Raw genomic sequence first — 18,725 nt, 5'->3', positions numbered from 1 at the left:
TGCAGAAGGGAACAGCTGATCTGGATTTACTTCTTTGTAGTTTTACACCGAGAAAAGTTCTGGTCATATTGTTCCATTTTCTAAAACACTGCTTTACAGTCATGTTATTAACCTTTTACAAATAGTTATCAACTGCTGCTCCATTTTCTTTTTTTTTTAAAGTCTGTGCCAGTTACTTTTTCAACCTTTAGTCACTCCTGTTCAAACTTCAAGATGAGTTCCTGCCACCAAAATGAGCAACACTTTAATCCTGCACACTCCAAATAATGCAATTAAATGCTTTGTTAATTCATGTATTTTACCACTTTAAATGGCTCCTTTAGCTGACTTTTAAGCATTTACAAGTATTCTAGATAAATTTAATCAAAACCTCTCGAGGGCAGAAATATTGCAATAGAACACTTGACAGCACCCACCTGTTTTCTACCACCTAAAATGGATCTCCAGACAAAATGGAGCAGCTCAGGTTCAGTCTGGGATGACACCATTCAAGATCACCGTGTCACGTTTTGACATTTTTATTCAACACTTAGATCAACCATTAAAGTCAGAAAAGCTTTCAGAAACATAACTTAACAGAAGCTTCCTTCAGAGGACCGGGTTTACAGATTACATGATTTTGGGATGCAAACTTTTGACCTAATAACAGTTTGTCGTGGCATTTTTCTTTTCTTTACTCACTAAGTCTTATATGGACATACAGTGTTTCAAAACATTTGGTAAGCAACTCTTTTATTAGTTCAACATCAAAATACAAGAAGATACAAAGCCAAAATTTCTCTTCTCCTGCAAAGTTTTATTTGCTTTAGCTGCCTTATGTTTAAAATTAGACTCAAAATACAACTTGTTGGAATATAACTATTAATCAGCAGTTCAAAAAAAGAAGAAAAACTGGATTAGACAATCTATAAATGCCACGTCTACAAGATATGGACGGAACTTGTTTTTAAAATGGATATAAAATGAGATATGAACGTGAAAACAAACTTGTTACATCAAGTGCAAGCCGAAAACAAACCTATAAATGACATTTGTAATATAAAACTTGGTAAAAAATACTTATTTAAAACTGTACAATCACCAAGTACACAGAGTGAGCATGTGAGCTGTTATTCATTTGGCTTCAGTGGCTTCAGCCTTGGGCTCCTGGAGGCAGAAAGCAAGACACAAGTAATGTTAGATGACTATAACTCACTATGTCGACGCAACCACAACTTCACAGTAGCTGCAATTTTAAGATGTATAAAAAAAAGTTAATGTGCATATTTACTTTCTTTGTAATTGAATATTTTCTTCAGTTTTATTGAGTTGAATAAAATGACATTTTTCAAATGTATTTAAAAAAGTTTTTACATTTACAACAGAAGGTCAGTCTCTTTGAAAGTACAAACCTCAGCCTTGGTGCTTCCATTCTCAGCTGGCTTGGCCTTCTTAGCTTTGGCTGCCTTCTGCAGAAAACCACAACACAAAGACCAGACCAAAAGATCACAGCGCCATCTAGTGTTCAGTTATTGCATATTCAATGAGCCACACTGACTCGAACATTGGGACATCAACTTGGTGGTTTTAAATTCTTGCTTTATATAGTGGTTGATGGTGTTTCGGTGTTCTTTGTTAGTTTTTTCTTACCTTGGGAGCGGCTCTCTTCTTGGTCTCCACAGCAGTAGCTCTAGGTTTTTGCTAAAGAAAAAAGAGATACATACATTCAGTTGAAAACAAAAGTTGTTATTTCAAGTGTTTTGGCTGTTAGCACAATGAACTGACTCCTAAAATGAATAAACTAACAGGGAGGAGTTATGTATTAAAGAGAATCCTTGAAATATAGACTATGGATAGCAGTTGAATAACTATTTAAAAAAGATAATAGAGACGAACTATTCGAATTGATTGCACTTTAGATCACAGTGCACTGTTTTTATCTGGACCATCCTTTCTGTCTGCCTACATTGTATTTAAACATGAACGACATTCACCGAGACCAGCATCTTCAAGGTAAAATATATTTTTTAATGACAGAAAATACATTTTAAATATATTATTGAATTACTACTTTTGGATTAATTTGGGAACCATTTGAATTATTTCACATTTTTGTAAGTAACTTACCGCTGCCACTCGGGGGGAGCGTCTTTGGTTCTATGGGGACAAGAGAAAATAGACTTTGCTTTATTGTGCATTGAAACAACAGAGCTTTAGTTTACATAAACATGCATGAATAATACCAAACATCACAACTAAATTGATTTGTTTTTGTATCTTTTTTGTTTAGTTTTTTTTCATAATAAATATTAAACAGTCAATTGATATCCAACAAACCTCAGGGGGCACAGTTGTCTGAAAGAGAAAGAAAAGAAAAACAAAAATTACATTGTGAATAAGATTACAAAAACCAAAAGTAACAACCTAATCGTGTTTTTAATTGCACAAGCGAAAATGATCTGAAAACATCTGCGTGTAAAAAAAGAAAACTGGCCTCCTGATTGTTGAGGCGACAAAGAACTTCCCGCGCGTTTTTGAATTCGAATTCGGGCAGAGCGGTCACCATGACAACGCCTTGGCGCCCTGACAGCTTCCTTTGTTTTGTATCAGTGCGCGCCGACAGACAGCTGTGGGCCAACTGATAAGATTAGGACGTTACTAATCTGTGGCTGCACAATAAATGCAGCGATACGCGAGCCTGCCCAGATTGGGAGACGACCACGGTCGCATTTTACATTAAAACACAAAATATATAGTTCATTTAGTGTGATGACGCAACATAAAACGTCGAATATGCATTTGAAACCCATCGACATGATGTGCATCATTTAAAACAAAAAAGCTAATTATGCAAACTGACACGAGTCGTATTACGTCTCTGCATTTGCACAATATAATCGCTCTGCAATTTTGCCTTTTATTAAATTATTTTTTTATTTAATTAACTGCTAAATAGAATGAAATTATCATTAAATAATATATCTTTCGATTCCTTTTGAAGTGTGTCGCATCAACTCGAGATTAAAAGAAAAATCTGGGTCGAAAACCCTGTTTTGAAGCAACATGCACGGACAAGCCGACTTTTCCGATTCAAAACGGATTACAAAAAAAAAAAAAAAAAAAATCCCCTCCCCCAACTCCTTCCTCTATTTCGCAGGTTGTCCGCTCAGATCTATTTTAATATGTTGATAAGCGTTCGCCCAACGAGGTCCCAACGCATTTTTAACGGAAGGTTATGCAATTCTGTTGAGGCAAAGACTTAAACTAAAACCACAAACGGCGGCGCGCGTGGAAGCGTCGCTGCTGCGTTTAAAAGCTGTCAATATTTTCGCCCAGCCTCCCGCCATGGAGGGAAAACACGGTGACAGAAACGCTGCACAGCGCAGCGCAATGTCAACGGCTGCGCAACGCTTAACGTGACCTGACGGTTAACTTCAACACGATCCAACGGACGTTTTCAACCTGCTAATAAACTTTACGGTTTTTTTTTTTTATGTTTTATTTTTTTTTCCCCCCTCCAACAAGGTCTCGTAGAGAGCGCCGTTATCAGGCGCCATTGCTCCAGCGTTTATTAGGCATGATGACGTTCCTCTGATGCAGAAAAAAATCCGGCGCAGAAAAGCATTCATCCCCGCCAGTTCCCCACAAAACCAAGACCCCGAGCATGGAATAAATTCAATAAAAAAAAATCTTACCTTTGTTTTTCCCATGTTGCTGCTGCAAAAGGAACAAAAAGCTCACAAAAATATAACCGTGAGACGGGCTTTTTTTCGGAGGGAAAACCGACGACAGGCGACAGGTCTGAACGTAAAATGGCGAATGTGTAATGCAAACGAATGTTTTTGTAGTTTATACAGTGAAATATAAGAACGAAACCGGTCTGAACCGGTTCTGCACTCGACCACCGCTCATTGGAGGGGGCTGAGTCACGTGACTTGAGGCGCCACCCACTTGTTAAAGAGGCAGGGGACCGAGTGGAGCAGTACCGCGTGGCTTCGCACGGGGGCGCTGTGTTTAACAGCTTCTAGTGAGTAGGCTCGTCATTGAAAGATCTCGTGCAGAAAGAAGCACGTCCTGTTGAAGTTACTGTTGTATCGAGTACATGAATGAAACTACGTAAATCTACTCAAGTACTTATCAATTCTCTTGTACAACCTGATTCTATTTACTGATTCTATTTATCTAATGGAAGCTGCATAATTAGTGGATATGTTTACATACATCAAACAGCAGTTAGTTTGTCTAATGAGTAATCAGAGCTGATCTGTTGTCAGGGTTTGGAGGTATCAACTTCAAGTTATTCACATTACATTTCATGAAGTACTATTTATATATTTGAGAAAGTTTTTCAAGGTCCACCATTTAACATTTTTTGTTATTTTCCAGACCATCAAATTAAATCAAATGCCTTCCGTCGACAATGGATGGAGAAACGACGCCGTTTTTGAATACTTCTCCCTGAGTATTGTTTGGGAGCAGTCATTTTAGTTGAGTACAATTTAAGAAACATAACGAGCTATATGCGAGTAGACATTTTCCACACTCTTCCCATCTCTGAATACAAATAAGCGAGGTCAGCGCTGCAATGTCCCAGCGAGAACATCTGGAGTACTGCAGAGTTTACATGTTCTCCATGTGTGTTTTCTGGTATGTGTGTGTGTGTGTGTGTGTGTGTGTGTGTGTGTGTGTGTGTGTGTGTGTGTGTGTGTGTGTGTGTGTGTGTGTGTGTGTGTGTGTGTGTGTGTGTGTGTGTTGCCCTGCCGACCTGTCCATTGGTTAAAGCATGGTTTTTGTTGGTATGGAAGACAGATGGGATTACGTTTGATTTATTTTTAGCTTATGTCTAATCCCTCAGGTAACACTTGCATCCCCATCCTTTCACTCTTCTCCCTTTATTGCAGGATGCGATGAAAGTTGACACACACCTTTGTGTGTATGTGTCTGCATTTCAATGCTCACTGGTTATTTAAAAAAAAAAAGAAATTGGGTAAGAATTGCGCGCACACTTAAGCACTGCTCCCAGCTCTGGTTCTTTCAGTTTGGTATTTGCATGTTCCCTCTGCACTGGTCTGGATTTTATTTGGATAGCCTTTTCTTTCCCCTTTGCAAAGACTGAGTGAGCGGCGTCTGTCTCCGGCGGCTTTTCAAAGCACCATACTGGGCATGACCTGCCTTTGGGCCCAGTCTTTACTGGTGTGGACTCCAGACCCTCGCGACCTTAATCTGGTTAAAGCGGGTCTAGACGATGAATGGGTGGCTGAAGAGTCCCGGGTCATAATGGGATGAAAGAGGATTTTGATCCTGTGGCGTTGCTGCTTTCATCAATGTATCTCCGAGCTTCTTCTAGCAGATAAAGTTATGTAAAATCACTGTTTTCCCCCATGAAAGTGCATTCAAGGACACAATGTTTTTTTGTTTTTTTTTACCACATCCCTGCTGAAATGATGAGAATGAACATAACTTCCACCAGTTCAAGGTGGTCCCACACTTTCTTCTCATTGGCTGCTTGAACAGCATCACCTTAGCGACATTTTTACTTTGCTCGTCTACATTTGGTCGTCATATCAGGCCAATGCAATATGTTTCCGCTTGTATCACAGGGAATAAACATCAGACAAAAACCTGTTGACTGCTTCTATTTCCTGAAGTGAATCTGATCATAATTGCCGTCATGTCCGGCCAGAAGCCAGGAGCAATTTGATCGTTTCTTAGTTCATTCAAAAGCTTCAATTAGACATTTACAAATGTGGAAAAACGAGCAACACTAACCGTTTCGTATCGTTCTACAATATTTGAAATGAAACGACACATATTTTGAATTGTGCATTTTCTTTTTGTCCCACACCAACCATGAAATTACCTCCAGTTAGAGGACAACGTCCCAGCTCACCTAAAGCTGTGATACTTACGATATTGTCTCATGTGCATTTGTTTTTTTTTCAAACTTAAAGACAATACTCAGTCACTGGCAGCAGGCCTGCCTCTACATAACCTAGTTTACTCCCCTACTCTTTTTAACGTGCCTACTCTTTTTAACGTGCCGCTCTTGCCCACCCGATTGTCCAGATGGTTGAATTAAGAACTTTAATACGTACGAAGACAAAGGAATGATGCACACATCTTTCAATCATAGCTGACATATAGTTATCATTTTATTCTGCTTATGAAAGCTGGTCAAAATATAGTTATTTCACCAAGATCACACTCGACACCAGCACTCGCCTCGTTCACCGAAACTGAACACGCTTCTGTTGATGTGCGTTTGAAAAAGTTCTGAAAACACACAATCAGAAGCTTTCACTCTCATAAGCTGACCTTCCAAATCAAAAGCATGCATTTGACTCACAAGTTACAGTTTTTTTTTTTTTTTAACTACATCTTGACCAGACATCTCCACGGATTAGACTTTTTTTTTTCTTTTTTTTTTAAATCTACAATCATAAATATCACGATTACTCTACAGCCCCATAGGGGTAAAATCTCCCTCTGGTCTTGTGTGAAGATGAAGCTGCTCCTGATGTGCTCGTCCGTCTTTTCCACACAAAAACCCTCTTTGGGAAGAGGACAGGGGAGGTCTCATCCCCACTTCAAAACGGAGGATCTGTTCTCCCTGGCCTTCCTAGGCCGAGACGGTTTCACTGCATAAGTCGCTAAAGAAGGAGTCTCTCTTGTGCTTCAGTGCTTGTAGGAAGTCTCGGACTCGCTCTTCCCGGCAGGCGGCGCAGCGCTGCAGCGCCTCTTGTCTCCTCTGGGCGTCGGCGGGCTTTCCGTTCCCGTGATGCTGCAAGTGCTCGGCGACGCAGGCTCGGTCTGCCTCCAGCTGTTGGAGGGCCTGATGCTCTCGATGGAGCTCTCGAGCTTTCTGGAACACGCGCACAAGAACACATTGTCAACACCCGGTCGCTGCTTATGAGCGTGACCCGTGTTATACACTCGTCAGACCAAGAAAATGACAATTAGAAGCACAAACCTGAAGAAAATACACTATGTAAAAAAACAAACAAAAAATAAAAACACTAATGGAGCTGCAGAAATAACTGTGATGAGGCTGAGCATGTTTAGGTTTGTTTTCAGACCCCACTTCGTTACAACAATAAACATTTTCCGTTTTCACAGATAATCCCAGCAGGGATTATCATTCCCAGCAAAACGGAGCTAAAACGGAGTAAAGAGATTTTACACTGAAGTCCTAAACTGGACAGAATTGTTGCTCAGTCGACACGTAACGAGGCCGCAGACAAACACATTGATCTTCTCGAAATGTATATTTCCCGTCGGATAATCTGAAACCGTTCTCGCACTTTCCGAATGTAGAAGGTCTCACTTTGAGAAAACAGCTGGACGAATGCGCCTCACCTGGATGGATTTGTGATTTAACTGATATTGGAGGATGGCTTCGCACAGGTTCCAGAACGAGTACTCGGGCCAGAGAACCGACTGAAACACCAGACAGGAGTGAGAGGTCTGCAGACGGAGGAGAGAAAAGCAACATGAAGCGTCAAAGTGTTTCGCTGAAAGGCGCTTTCACAGCTCATGTTATCGTTAAAGGGGTTAATGCACTTTGTCATAAATTTCACCCTCAAACTGCGGGAAAACTCTTTATTTTTAAAAGCTGGGAGCGATTCAGAAAACTCTGAAATCCTGTATTAGTATCGGTAAAGGCAGATCAGGCTGTTACAGCTGATCACTTTAACCCATATCTTTTGACAGATGCTTTCCCATTTAAAAAAGGGAAATGTTCAGACTTTCCCCCCCCAAAAAATGGTAAAGATCTCTGGACTAATTCATCACTTCAAATCCTCGTGAAATTATTCAATACATTCTCACAGATGCTTAAGGTTTATTGATAGTCTGTATTATTATTGGCCATTTGCTTCTTGATCTATGTAAGAGAGGAGTTATATTCAATATTTCCCACCAACTCACTTAAATACCACTTGACAAAAAGTTAATTCTTTTTAAATGATGCCCACTGGTGCAAACAGCAGTAAGATTCTGAAAAAAAAAAGTCATGTTTTCTATTTGTAGCTTCATTTTTTTTTGTTTTTTTTGTTTCCAAACTTCAACATTTCTCTGGTCAATCTACAAAAAGATGTGAAATCCTGTCGTCTGCACTGGCTCTTCTTTCTGTCATTGCAGCTGTTCCTGAGTAAAACCTGAGTAGGTAAACTAAAATTAGCATTAATTTAAGATTTTCTTTCTTTGCAAGATCATCTCTCGGGGTCTAAAAAGGAACCTCCGGCGAGGCAGACGTTGCCTCCGAGTCAAGGCTGCTGAAAATGTGAATCAAATCTGGAACAAGCTCCTCCTCCTTTGACGAAGCGCATAAATCTGACACAATGGAAAGTGGAAATGTGCAAAGTGAAGAAAGCGTCTTCATTAAATGTCTTTGTCTTTCTTTCTTTCCTCAGTCCTCACCTGCCAAAGAAGGAAGTCGCTGAGGCGCACCTCTCCGGAGGTGCGGATGAGCAGGTCAGGATTGGGGGAGTTATTGCTGTACAGACACTCCCCCAGCAACGCCTCCGAGACGTCGCTGAGCATCAGAGGAAACACAAGCGGCTCGTCATCGGGTGCTTTTTCTTTTTTCTCCTACGGGTGCTTCGTCCGGGTCTTACCTGGATTTGATCAAGCTCTGCTCCACTCCCCAGGCCATTTCCCTGACTGCATTGGTGATTTCATATCTCGACGTGTAGGCAAAGCACACGTTGAGAAAACATCTGGAAAAAGCAAGAAATTCGCGGCCACTGCGGTCGTAAATCGACATCAAAACATAATAAAGTGTGTCGACTGCGAGAGAGCACTGAACACATTCACATTTGCATCCTCGTGACCGATTACAATAAATGTATCGAGACTTCTATCGCAGTGTGTCAGTTGCCTTATTGTTTGTGCCATAACAGAAGCGCACGGCGACGGACGTACTTGTTGTGATCCCTGGTTGTGATCACGGCTTTGGCAATAAGTTGCTGGAGGTCAAGCGGCAACATATTCAAGTCGCCCAACACCCGGACACAAACGCCGTGTTTCTCCAGGTTGTCCCTGCAAGACAAAGAGGAGACAAACGCTGAGGAAAGGAAACAAAAACAAGAACCGGCTATTGACTGCATCCGCACTTGTGGACACGAAGGGATTTCCACTGACTAATCAGTGAGTTCGTCCCTTCAAACACTCGGTGGTCCCGCGCTGCCGTTTATCATCTCGGCGGTTAGTCCAGTCACATTCGTTTGAGGAAGCTCGTCTCAACAAAGACGAGAAGGTCTGAAGCCTTACGAACAAGTCGTTCAGGTTCTTGAAGATCAACGGTCCCACAGCAAGAGATGAGGTGGACAGGTTCAGCACATGTGCAGATCCCAGGAGTCAGAGCTGCTCACCCACACATCCACCTTCTCCACCACTTCATTGATTTTGTTTGTAAGAAAATTGGATGAGGTTTTACATTTGACTGGGATAGTCTCCCAACCTCTGCTGCTTTGGGACTTATGTATTTCCTCACCTAAAAACACGCCTATCTTTTTCTTCTACGTGACATTTTTTTTTTACGTTTTGGTCTTAAGTATCATTAATACTGCATTGGAAATGATACTGCAGTGCCTGTTTTTGGACTGTCGATGGAGAAAACCCAACATACACAGGAGTGAAGCGGGTTCACAAAAGGCTTTCCCTCCTTAAAACCATCAAAACTCACGACCCAGGAGAAATTCCCAACGAGTCTGAAGTGGGTATTTTTATGAATTGTGTGTATTGTTGTAACTATGCTGCTATATTGGTCAGATCGCTCTGGAAACAAAGCATTTCTTCTTCTTCTTCTTTTTTATTTCAAACCATGTGTCACAAATGAATGCCCGTCACAGGATGGATTATTAAATATTCTTGCTCTCGAATGGGAGGGGTGTTGTTTTGGTTTTATTCCAGGAATTTGGAAGATTGTGCAAAAAAAAAAAAAAAAAACGAAACGCACCAAATTTCTGCTGAAGGAGTTTCATAATCGCATACGGCGGACTGTCTGTCCCTCTTTGCTTCAGGAAAGCCTCCCTTCCTCAAAGTAAGCGCTGCACTGCATCGGATTGCAACATTTTCCTTGTGAGACAAAAACCATTTAAAACTCAGTTTAAATACAGTACACGCTACAATACTGTAAGTAGGAACAGGTTCCCTTTTTTTCCCAAAATAAAGTATGCAGGTAATAAACAAAAAAATATACCGAAATCTATTGACATATTCGATTGTGTTCAGTTTTACTCTTTCAAATAGGTATTATTGTATACAAGTAGCATGTAAAGGTGTTTATTTACTTCATTATGTCTTCTTGAAATGAAGTATTTAAAAAAGTGAATAATAAATCAGGGATTCATAACCGGTGGGTTTCGATCCTGTTCGGCAGAAGTCACCAAAATTTAGTCAAACAATAAATTTACTCCAAATGTGGCGTTTGATTTTATTTTACTATATTTCATTTCAAGTAAACGTGTGTATTGTGCTGAGAAAGTGTCATTTCCCCAAAAATAAATCAATCAATGAAATGACCTACTTGGTTGGAACGTCATTGAGGTTGCATGTGATTCCTAAGTGGTTTTTCGCTCCTCCAAGCTTTTGAAGCCGTTTTTGTCCCCTAGAGTCCTGCTCGTGGTGGGATATGAAAACCAGTAAATCTGGATGCGCCACCTTTTACCTTGGCCTCTCTTGTCGCCTGCTGACGTGCCACCAGATCACAGTTCTTGCTCAGACGATGTTGATCAGTCGCTGAACAATCTGGATGAATGTCGTCAGGCTGTTACAGTGAAGAGGAAGCGTCTTGATGTGTTCTACAGCCGTCTTAACCAGTTTCCACTGAGTCCCAACACATCGTGAGCCACGTCTTTGATGGTCGTCATACGATGTTCATAAGGTTTGCAATACGACTTCACCCCTTTTCCTGAAGATGTAACGCAGTATATCGAGACATGTATTCTGGGGCTAATTGTGATTATGCGCAATACATGTGACATGTTTTTGTACAAAGTAAAAGCTGTAGAGTAGCGTCACTGAAAAATGGCTGAATCCACATTTAAAAAAAAATGGCCTCTGGTGGAAGACATTCAAATAAGCGACTGTTGCCTGGACCAGACCCAGGCCGGGGCCTCTCGGAATTTGCATATTCTCTCTGTGTGACTGTTTGCCTCTGGGGCTTCCTCACACAATCCAAAGTTAGGTTGGCTGGCGACTGTAAATTTTCTGTTATGTACGGAGTGGCTGCTGGTCCGGGGTGTGTCCGAAATGGTATAGCTTCGCTAAAAGGAAATATAAATGACTGCAACATTGGGGTTTTTTTCTGCAAAAGTAACTATTCCTAATAGTGCATGGGGAAATCCTTTGAAAAAATAAAAGTCTTGGTCAACATCTAGAGGCGCTTTTTGGAAGTGCAGAAAAATAAGATTTGGGAATATTTTGTTTGAACAGTTTTGAAAAAAATAGAAGGAAAAGACAAAAAGCCAAAATTGTTGCTTGTGAATTAAACAGAAAGTCAACGTCATTCGAGATACCAATGGAAACAACAAATACTGTCCCTTCCTATTGAGCTTTTCCTTCCAGCCAACAGTTTACATCGAATCTGACTGAGGGTAGGGAGAAGTGTTTCGGTATCTTAGTGGTTTTGGAAAAAGATCTCTGTGGATGTTTAGAAATTCAAATATACTGAGAATGAAACGCCAACAGTGACCTTAAGGACAAAACCAACCCTGAAAACTCAAGTCTGACTGTGGAAAACGGATTTGAGCGTGCCGCTGTGCTTGAAAACCGCACTTTGTTCCTCTCAGCTTTACTTTAAGGAAGCTGTGAATCATATGATCCACAAAATGTGACTTGTCCCACACAAATACCAGCGGAGCGGAAGGTTGATACTCACCGTTCCTCCAGCAGCCTCTCGAACTTCTGCCTGGCCAGCTCCATCAAGCCGTCCACCTCGTCTTTGGTGCGCTTGAAGTTCTCGATGCTGAAGGCGTAAACCGTCACCTCGGGGATGTTCAGGTGCTTGCACCAGCGTAGTGTCTGAGCCAGAAGAGAAGAGGGCGGACGCACGCATGAGGAACCGGGCCATGTTTAGAACGATGTGTACGTTTGAGATCTCAAGTCTCGAGTCACCTCTGCCAGTTTGTTGAAGCCCTGCATGTGTCCTTCCTGGCGCTCCATGTTTTTCTTACGGGCGAAGCGTCGATTTCCGTCCATGATGAAGGCCACATGTTTAGGCATAGGTCCCGCCTGAGAAAAACAAGAATAGAAATATATATATATAAGAAAAACATGTCACTTTATTCTGATAGTACAGAGAAGAAGTGTTTTGACTATTGAATTTGAAAAATAGTTGACAAAACAATCCAAACTACTAATAGTAATTTTGACAATCGACTCCCAGTTTACTATTAAAACTGAAGAAAAGCTTCAGAAAAAAAGATATTTTCCATTAAAAAATGACAAAGTAGATCTCAGCTTGACCCTTGGGTGATTGTAATGAACAGTTTCCATCAATTACAAGCATTTTTATGAATCCGCGGATTTCCTTAATTGAAAGAGGAACACAGTGGTTTAAGAAAAAGCTTTGTTTGTTGTGGCTGAATGCCTCTCTTGCTGGATATAGCAGCAGAGTCGTGGAAAAGGGGGGAAAAAAAGGGATAAAACATCAACCCTGAAGTGACTAGAATTTGTTAAAGCAAAGAAGAAAAAAAAAGACTGCTTAAAAAGAGGAAAAACAGCTAAAATGTCCCAAAAAAATTATAAAATATTGAAGCTGCTCAAATCAGATAGAACAGGGTCAAATGGAAGGAAATGTTTACCATCCTGAATTGTAATTGAAACTTCATGAAAGCAGTTTTTGCTTCTAAACTCTACATGAAATTTTAGAAGCTGTCGGCCTTATTTTGAAGGTTAAAACGTGTTTTGTGGCTCCTGATGAACTTGATTTGGTGGAAAGTGACAAAAATGGCTCTTTTGGTTCATAATGGTTGCAGACCTCTGGTCTAGACAAGGCTCTGCAGCAGGGATGGGCAACTTCAGTGATGGGCTGTAAAATATGTCCTTCTTTCTACTAAAGAACTCATTCGTACTGGATTATTGAGTAATGTAGGAGAATTTATGCCAGTTGAACATCAAGAGGAAACTGAAGGGTTGTATATTAACCCTATTAAATCAAATGATAAACTATATTTGTATTATTCAATCAAATAGCAATTCAGTTCCCTAAATCTTTAACAAATATGAGCATTTAATATTGCGTGAAAGGTGTAATAATCAATCATCTTTTAGCGCGTCACAATTTATGGAAAATATCTTGCAGCCTGAATTTGACTGAACTGGAGGCGGCAGAGCTGTTTTCACAGAGAGAGACCAGAATAGAAAGGATTATAAATGAGTACATTAGAGGGTCAGCTCATGTCAAAAGTTGAAGGTGTGAAAGCGAAAGAGGTTGAGATGGTTTGGTGATGCATGTAAGTGACATATAAAGCCCATGTGGGGAGAATTATGAGGAGAAGAGGGAGGCTGGTGAGGAGGTTCATGGACACAGAGAGGAAGAACGTGAAGGCGATTGGTGTGAGGAAGGATGAAACAGGAGACAGAAGGAGAAAAAAAAAGATCATGTGCTGTAGAAAATGATGCAATAAAGTGTTGCAATAATCAGGTTTGTTTGTGTAGAAATATCAACACGACTTGCAATACTGCAATAAATCAAAACAGGTTCACTTCAGGCCACACCGATTGAACAAAAAGGGAAAAACATTTCTCGGTACTATCTTAACAAGAACTTCATTAGGTGCTCTTTAATGTGCGATGATCTTTGTTTGATATAAAAATCAGTTTATTCGGGGAAGTGTTGACATAACCCGAGTGGCACACATTATTTGGCAAGCATCTGAAATACACAAATACAGGCTTACCTTTAGGACATTAGCAGAAATCCTTTCCAGGAGGTTTAATTCTCCTTCTTTTATCCACGACATCTTCAGGCTTCGACTGATCTGAAAAAGGTTTATTATACGATTTAAATTAAAAAAAAAAAAAAAAAAAGGTTTCTTAATGTTCGCCGAGAAACTGTTGCTGTAAATCAGAGAGATAAAAAAAAATGACAATCAAATGTCTGCGTTAACTGCGAATTGATAAGAGTGTGTTATCAATGTGTTAATAGAAATATTTGATCTCCAGATGAGCCTCTGATCGATTTCACCGTTAACACGAGACATGGCATGAACTAAACTGCTCCGAGGCGGGGGAAAAACACAAACTGAGTCACGAACCGAGCGGGAGACACTCACTCTCAAAGGAAACTGTTTCTTTCATTCAAACTATTGAAGCCAGAGCGGATCTCTGCGCATTTTGCTCCCTTTTTAACACATTTCACAGACCTTCCAACTCACAGCCTTGCGATGACGACTACTTCCGCATCAGAGTCAGGTGACGCTGTCCGGCGATGACGACTTCCGGCCAGAGGAGAGAAAGATTTTCAAAAGAAGATGATGGACTACTGTGAAATAAAATAAAATAAAATAAAATAAAATAAAATAAAATAAAATAAAATAAAATAAAATAAAATAAAATAAAATAAAATAAAATAAAATAAAATAAAATGTAAGGGGTACATTTTTGACTTTTAAGAGCAAAAAAAATTTGGTATAATGAAAGTCAATTAATAAACAAAAGTAGTGCAAAAAATTTATATTTTAAGTCAACAGTGAACGAATACAGAACACTATTTTTAATTCCAAGTATCTACCTCCCGAGGTATATAACAAAAACATTTTTTCAAAGGCTTTTTTAGGTCCCAAAGCTGTCACTGAGGAACAAGATCCACATTTCAACTTGTGAACGTCTGCTCTGTACACGTTTTACAAAGGCAGGAGAATTTATCCCTATGAAACACGTTCATAATCTGTTTTTCATTCTGGATTTCTTCTGATATGAGTAGAAACAATAAGTATTGGCCAGGTTTAAATCACAATTATACAAACTGATAAATGGTCATTCCTGAAACTTCACTCTAGATTTGTCTCCCAATTTAATTGAGTAAAAGTAGTTTCAGTGAGAGGGTTTTATGTATTTATTTTCCTGATTCAATGCTTCCATGTCTTTGTTTTAGTTTGTTGAGGTTTTGTTGTTGTTTTTTTTAAGATTTAGTATACGATTTAGTATAAGAGTAAGCACTTACTTCATGTCTTGATGCAAGTAGTTAAATTTCAACGCTTTGTGTAAATTACCTTACAACTAAATGATTAAACTTGAACGACCCGAGCTTGGACAACAATAAACTATTTTGTTATGTTGATTTTAAATTGTTGAAAGAAGGAAATGCATGTCACCACGAGAATTAGTGTGACCATGACAAGATGAGTTGTGCTTTGCAGGGATACAAAAATCTAGACAACATCATCATCAACAGCAGTTTTAATAAATACCACACACAAAAGGTTTAGGAGGAATAACACAAAAACTGAGTGTCTGGTCTGCATCAACAAGGCAAAAGGTAACTATGTGATGAGGCTTGTCATTTGCATTAATACTATACCAGAAATTGCATACACCAAAGAAAACAAACAAACAAACAAACAAACAAAAAAAAACGTCTTTATGCCTATTCGAGCAATTTTATGGAATAATGGACAAGAACTGGACTGTGCGTTTGGGCTGTATCGGTCCTGGTCGCCTCTTGGGGGCGCCAGAGAGCTGAAGACAGGTTGCACAGTTGGAAATACTGTGGGTCAGAGAGGTTCATTTTCCTTGCATGTTTTTTTTCCTCCCTTTTGATTATGAGAAGGAACCATGATGTGGACATTTTTCATAAATGGAATGGAAATTATTTTTAATGATAAACTACATTCAGAGCAAAACCACAAGTGTAATAGTGACGGGCAAATCCTTACACTTGTCCATATGTCCTGCTTCAAACACATCAAACTTGAGCACAAAATATTCCTATGCATATATAGCAAAACCAATGACAGATGCAATGATGATTGGATGATTGCTACTCACGTCACCTGTCAGTGGTAATAACGTTATGGCTGATATGTGTACAGTCCTCATTTTTCATTTTACATGTTTGATTGTAGATTGACTTTTTATTCTTGGCTCTGAAGAGGCCAAAGTTAGGTTTTTAATCTCTCTCCACTCCAATGTGGTAACTAACCTATAATGAATCATCATAACAAATTTGTTAGATTTAGATACAGTGGAGCAGAGAGACATTCAACACATGTTTGACAGTGGCCCTCCATGACAGGCTTTGATAACTGGAAAATATGAGATTGAATATTGCCTATCCATTCATCTTCTATGCAGTGATTCCCAACCTTTATCTTGAGGGACCCACATTTTTACCATTGTAAACGTAGGCGACACCCCACAACACCCAGTACACAAAAAAAAAAAAAAAGTTGAAGGAACCTCATAGCACACTATATGTAAAATAGAATTTCATTATTATATTCTGTAAAAATGTGTTCCTTTACTCTGAATATAAACACTTTGGGGTTACAACACCATCTTGGGGTGTTTGTTGGACTGGTGTTGCTTCAACTCACAGTTTCAAACTTTCATTCTGTAATTTTTCAATTCAGCAGGTCACCAGTCTAGCACACGGCAAACACACAGAGACAGACAACCACACACCCACATTCATACCTATGGGCATTTTAGGATCACCAATTAACCTCACATGCATTTATTTGGACTGTGGGAGGAAACAAGGGGAAACTGGAGGAAAATCATCCATCATGCATAGGAAAAGCATGCTAGAAATGAATAAGAAAATGTACTTCATCGATCCCCTGCTGGAGAATCACTTTGCTGCATTGAACTGATCCTAGTCATGTTACAGTGGGTGGGCTGCCACAGGGACCCACAATAGTGAACCATTAGCAATGGGATTCAAACCTGCAAATGTTCAATTCCAAATCCACTTCTCTAATCTCGAGGGCATGTCTTTAAAATCGGGAACATGTTGACTCAGAGTGATGCTGAGAAATGAATCCATGCATTTCTTACTTCCAGGGTGGACTATTGTTATTCCCTATTATCAGGGTGTCCTGATAACTGCTTAAGAAATCTTTAATTCACTCAAAATGCAGCAGCGAGAGTCCTGACTGCAACCAGCAGGTGAGATCACGTCGCTCCAATATTAGCTTCTCCTTGTTGCTTCCTGTTAAATCTAGAATAGAATTTTAAATCCTTCTTTTAACTTAAAAAAGCTTAAAGAATATTAGTTTCATGTTACCCTAGCAGAACACTTCGTTTTCAGTGTTGGCTCACTGAAGGTTCCTGGGTTTTACAACTGGAGAATGGGAGGCAGAGCTTTCGGCTATCAGGCTTCTCTCATGTGGAACCAGATCTCAGTTTCAGTTAAGGAGGCTGACACAGTCTTTACATTTAAGGTTAGGTTTAAGACTTTTTAAGTTAGTAAAACTTACAGCTGGGCCACGCTGTGCCATTTTCTAGTTAAGCTGCTTTAGGTTTAGACGTCTGGGGGACTTTTACTACACTGAGCTTTCCTGAGTCACATACAGTGATGTTTTACTGTTACATGTCACAAACATTCTTTCTCTCTCCTGTAGTCTGTGCTCTCTATCCATCTATCTCTGCCTGCAGAATTTATGTCAGTGGAACAGAAAGTTCGTGGTCTGAATCTCCTGCAGCAAGTGGATTCATGACAATCTGTGTGTTGATTGTTGCTCTCTGTTTGTTGTTTTTTCTCTCTGTGTCGATCTCTTAAAGGGGTCATATTATGATAAATAAATTTTCCAATGGTTTTCCAAAAGTAATATGCGTCTCCATATTTGGGAAATACGCCCCAGAAATAAAGGAAATCTGTTATCTCTCTCCCTGGCTTGTTTCAGTTTTTAAAAAGTGTGTGTCGCAACCAACGAATCACAAATCAAACCGTATTTAGGGTCTTCAGGGGTTTAGCCATTCCTAATTAAGGTAGGCCCTCTCATTGACCCTCCCACAATTAGGCAGCTCTGCTCTGGCACATGGCACCACGAGGGGAAGGACTTCCTCTTCCCAAGATGAACATGTGTGGGGGGAGATAGTCGAGTTCTCACAGACATAGGAGATTCTGAATGCAGCTCATATGATCCAAAATTTAAATTAAAATCAAGGAAAAGCTGGATTTAGAGCATTAATCCTTGAATACAATGTTTTTGGACCAACAAGACCCATGTGAAAGTGTTGAAAAGCTGTATGATATGACCTCTTTAACCTCAACAGCAGAGAGTCTCGACCTCCGAGTCTGGTTCTGTAGGTTTATTGCTGTTAAATGGCAGTTTTTCCTTTCCACTGTCACCTAAGCTGGCTAATGTGGAATACTTGGTTTTTAATTTGTAAAAGTATCTTGAAATGATTGTGTTGTTTTTGGTGTGATATAAATAAACGAACTGAATTGAATTGAATTGAATCGAATTGAATTGAATTGAATTGAATTGAATTCTCCCAAACTGATTGTGGGTTCTTCATGTTCAACTTTTGCAAAGAAGAGATTACTTAAATTCATCAACAGTTATGCTTTTTATAGTTCCCAACAGATGTTAACAATAATATATGAGGAAAAACATAAGGAAATTAAGGCGGAGAAGCACTTTTTAGCTGAAGCTCTGCAAGTCAAGGCTAATAAATATGATTAAAAAGAGCTAGATGGTGTATAGGACTCTCATCTCAGAGCAAGAATATCATGGGTGGAGTTTGCATGTTCTCGCTATGGTTACATGGGTATTCACTAGTTACTCCGGTCC

At 39.7% G+C, this 18,725-nt stretch overlaps 2 protein-coding genes across 4 annotated transcripts; both read right to left on the bottom strand.

Moving 5' to 3' along the window:
• Positions 1-502: 502 nt before the first annotated feature.
• On the bottom strand, positions 503-5,255 carry LOC308115107 (uncharacterized protein; the record flags this gene model as incomplete). The annotated part of the gene is made up of 7 exons (XM_080472456.1): positions 503-1,146; positions 1,392-1,448; positions 1,630-1,680; positions 2,107-2,136; positions 2,317-2,334; positions 3,675-3,870; positions 5,138-5,255. The coding sequence occupies 7 exons, from the start codon at positions 5,253-5,255 to the stop codon at positions 1,110-1,112; spliced, it is 507 nt and encodes a 168-aa protein (XP_080328582.1). The 3' UTR covers positions 503-1,109.
• A 796-nt stretch (positions 5,256-6,051) lies between these two features.
• On the bottom strand, positions 6,052-14,405 carry dhdds (dehydrodolichyl diphosphate synthase). Of its 3 annotated transcripts, none has more exons than XM_080471235.1 (9): positions 14,259-14,405; positions 13,884-13,964; positions 12,097-12,213; positions 11,861-12,003; positions 8,902-9,018; positions 8,595-8,696; positions 8,398-8,512; positions 7,336-7,443; positions 6,052-6,841 (listed from the first exon to the last, which is right to left on the bottom strand). In XM_080471235.1, exons 2-9 carry the CDS (start codon positions 13,944-13,946, stop codon positions 6,599-6,601), a joined length of 1,008 nt encoding a protein of 335 aa, XP_080327361.1. In that variant the 5' UTR covers positions 13,947-13,964; positions 14,259-14,405; the 3' UTR covers positions 6,052-6,598. The 3 variants fall into 3 exon arrangements, with proteins under 3 accessions (XP_080327361.1, XP_080327362.1, XP_080327363.1); XM_080471236.1 differs by having other exon boundaries at positions 6,104-6,841; positions 14,349-14,405; XM_080471237.1 differs by having other exon boundaries at positions 6,104-6,841; positions 14,361-14,405.
• Between the last annotated feature and the right edge of the window lie 4,320 nt (positions 14,406-18,725).

This window comes from Lipophrys pholis (genome assembly GCF_963383615.2).
Source record: "Lipophrys pholis genome assembly, chromosome: 9".
Taxonomy (NCBI): Eukaryota; Metazoa; Chordata; class Actinopteri; order Blenniiformes; family Blenniidae; genus Lipophrys; species Lipophrys pholis.
The sequence above is the reverse complement of the archived record's forward strand: the minus strand, read 5'-3'. Positions and strand labels throughout refer to the sequence as shown.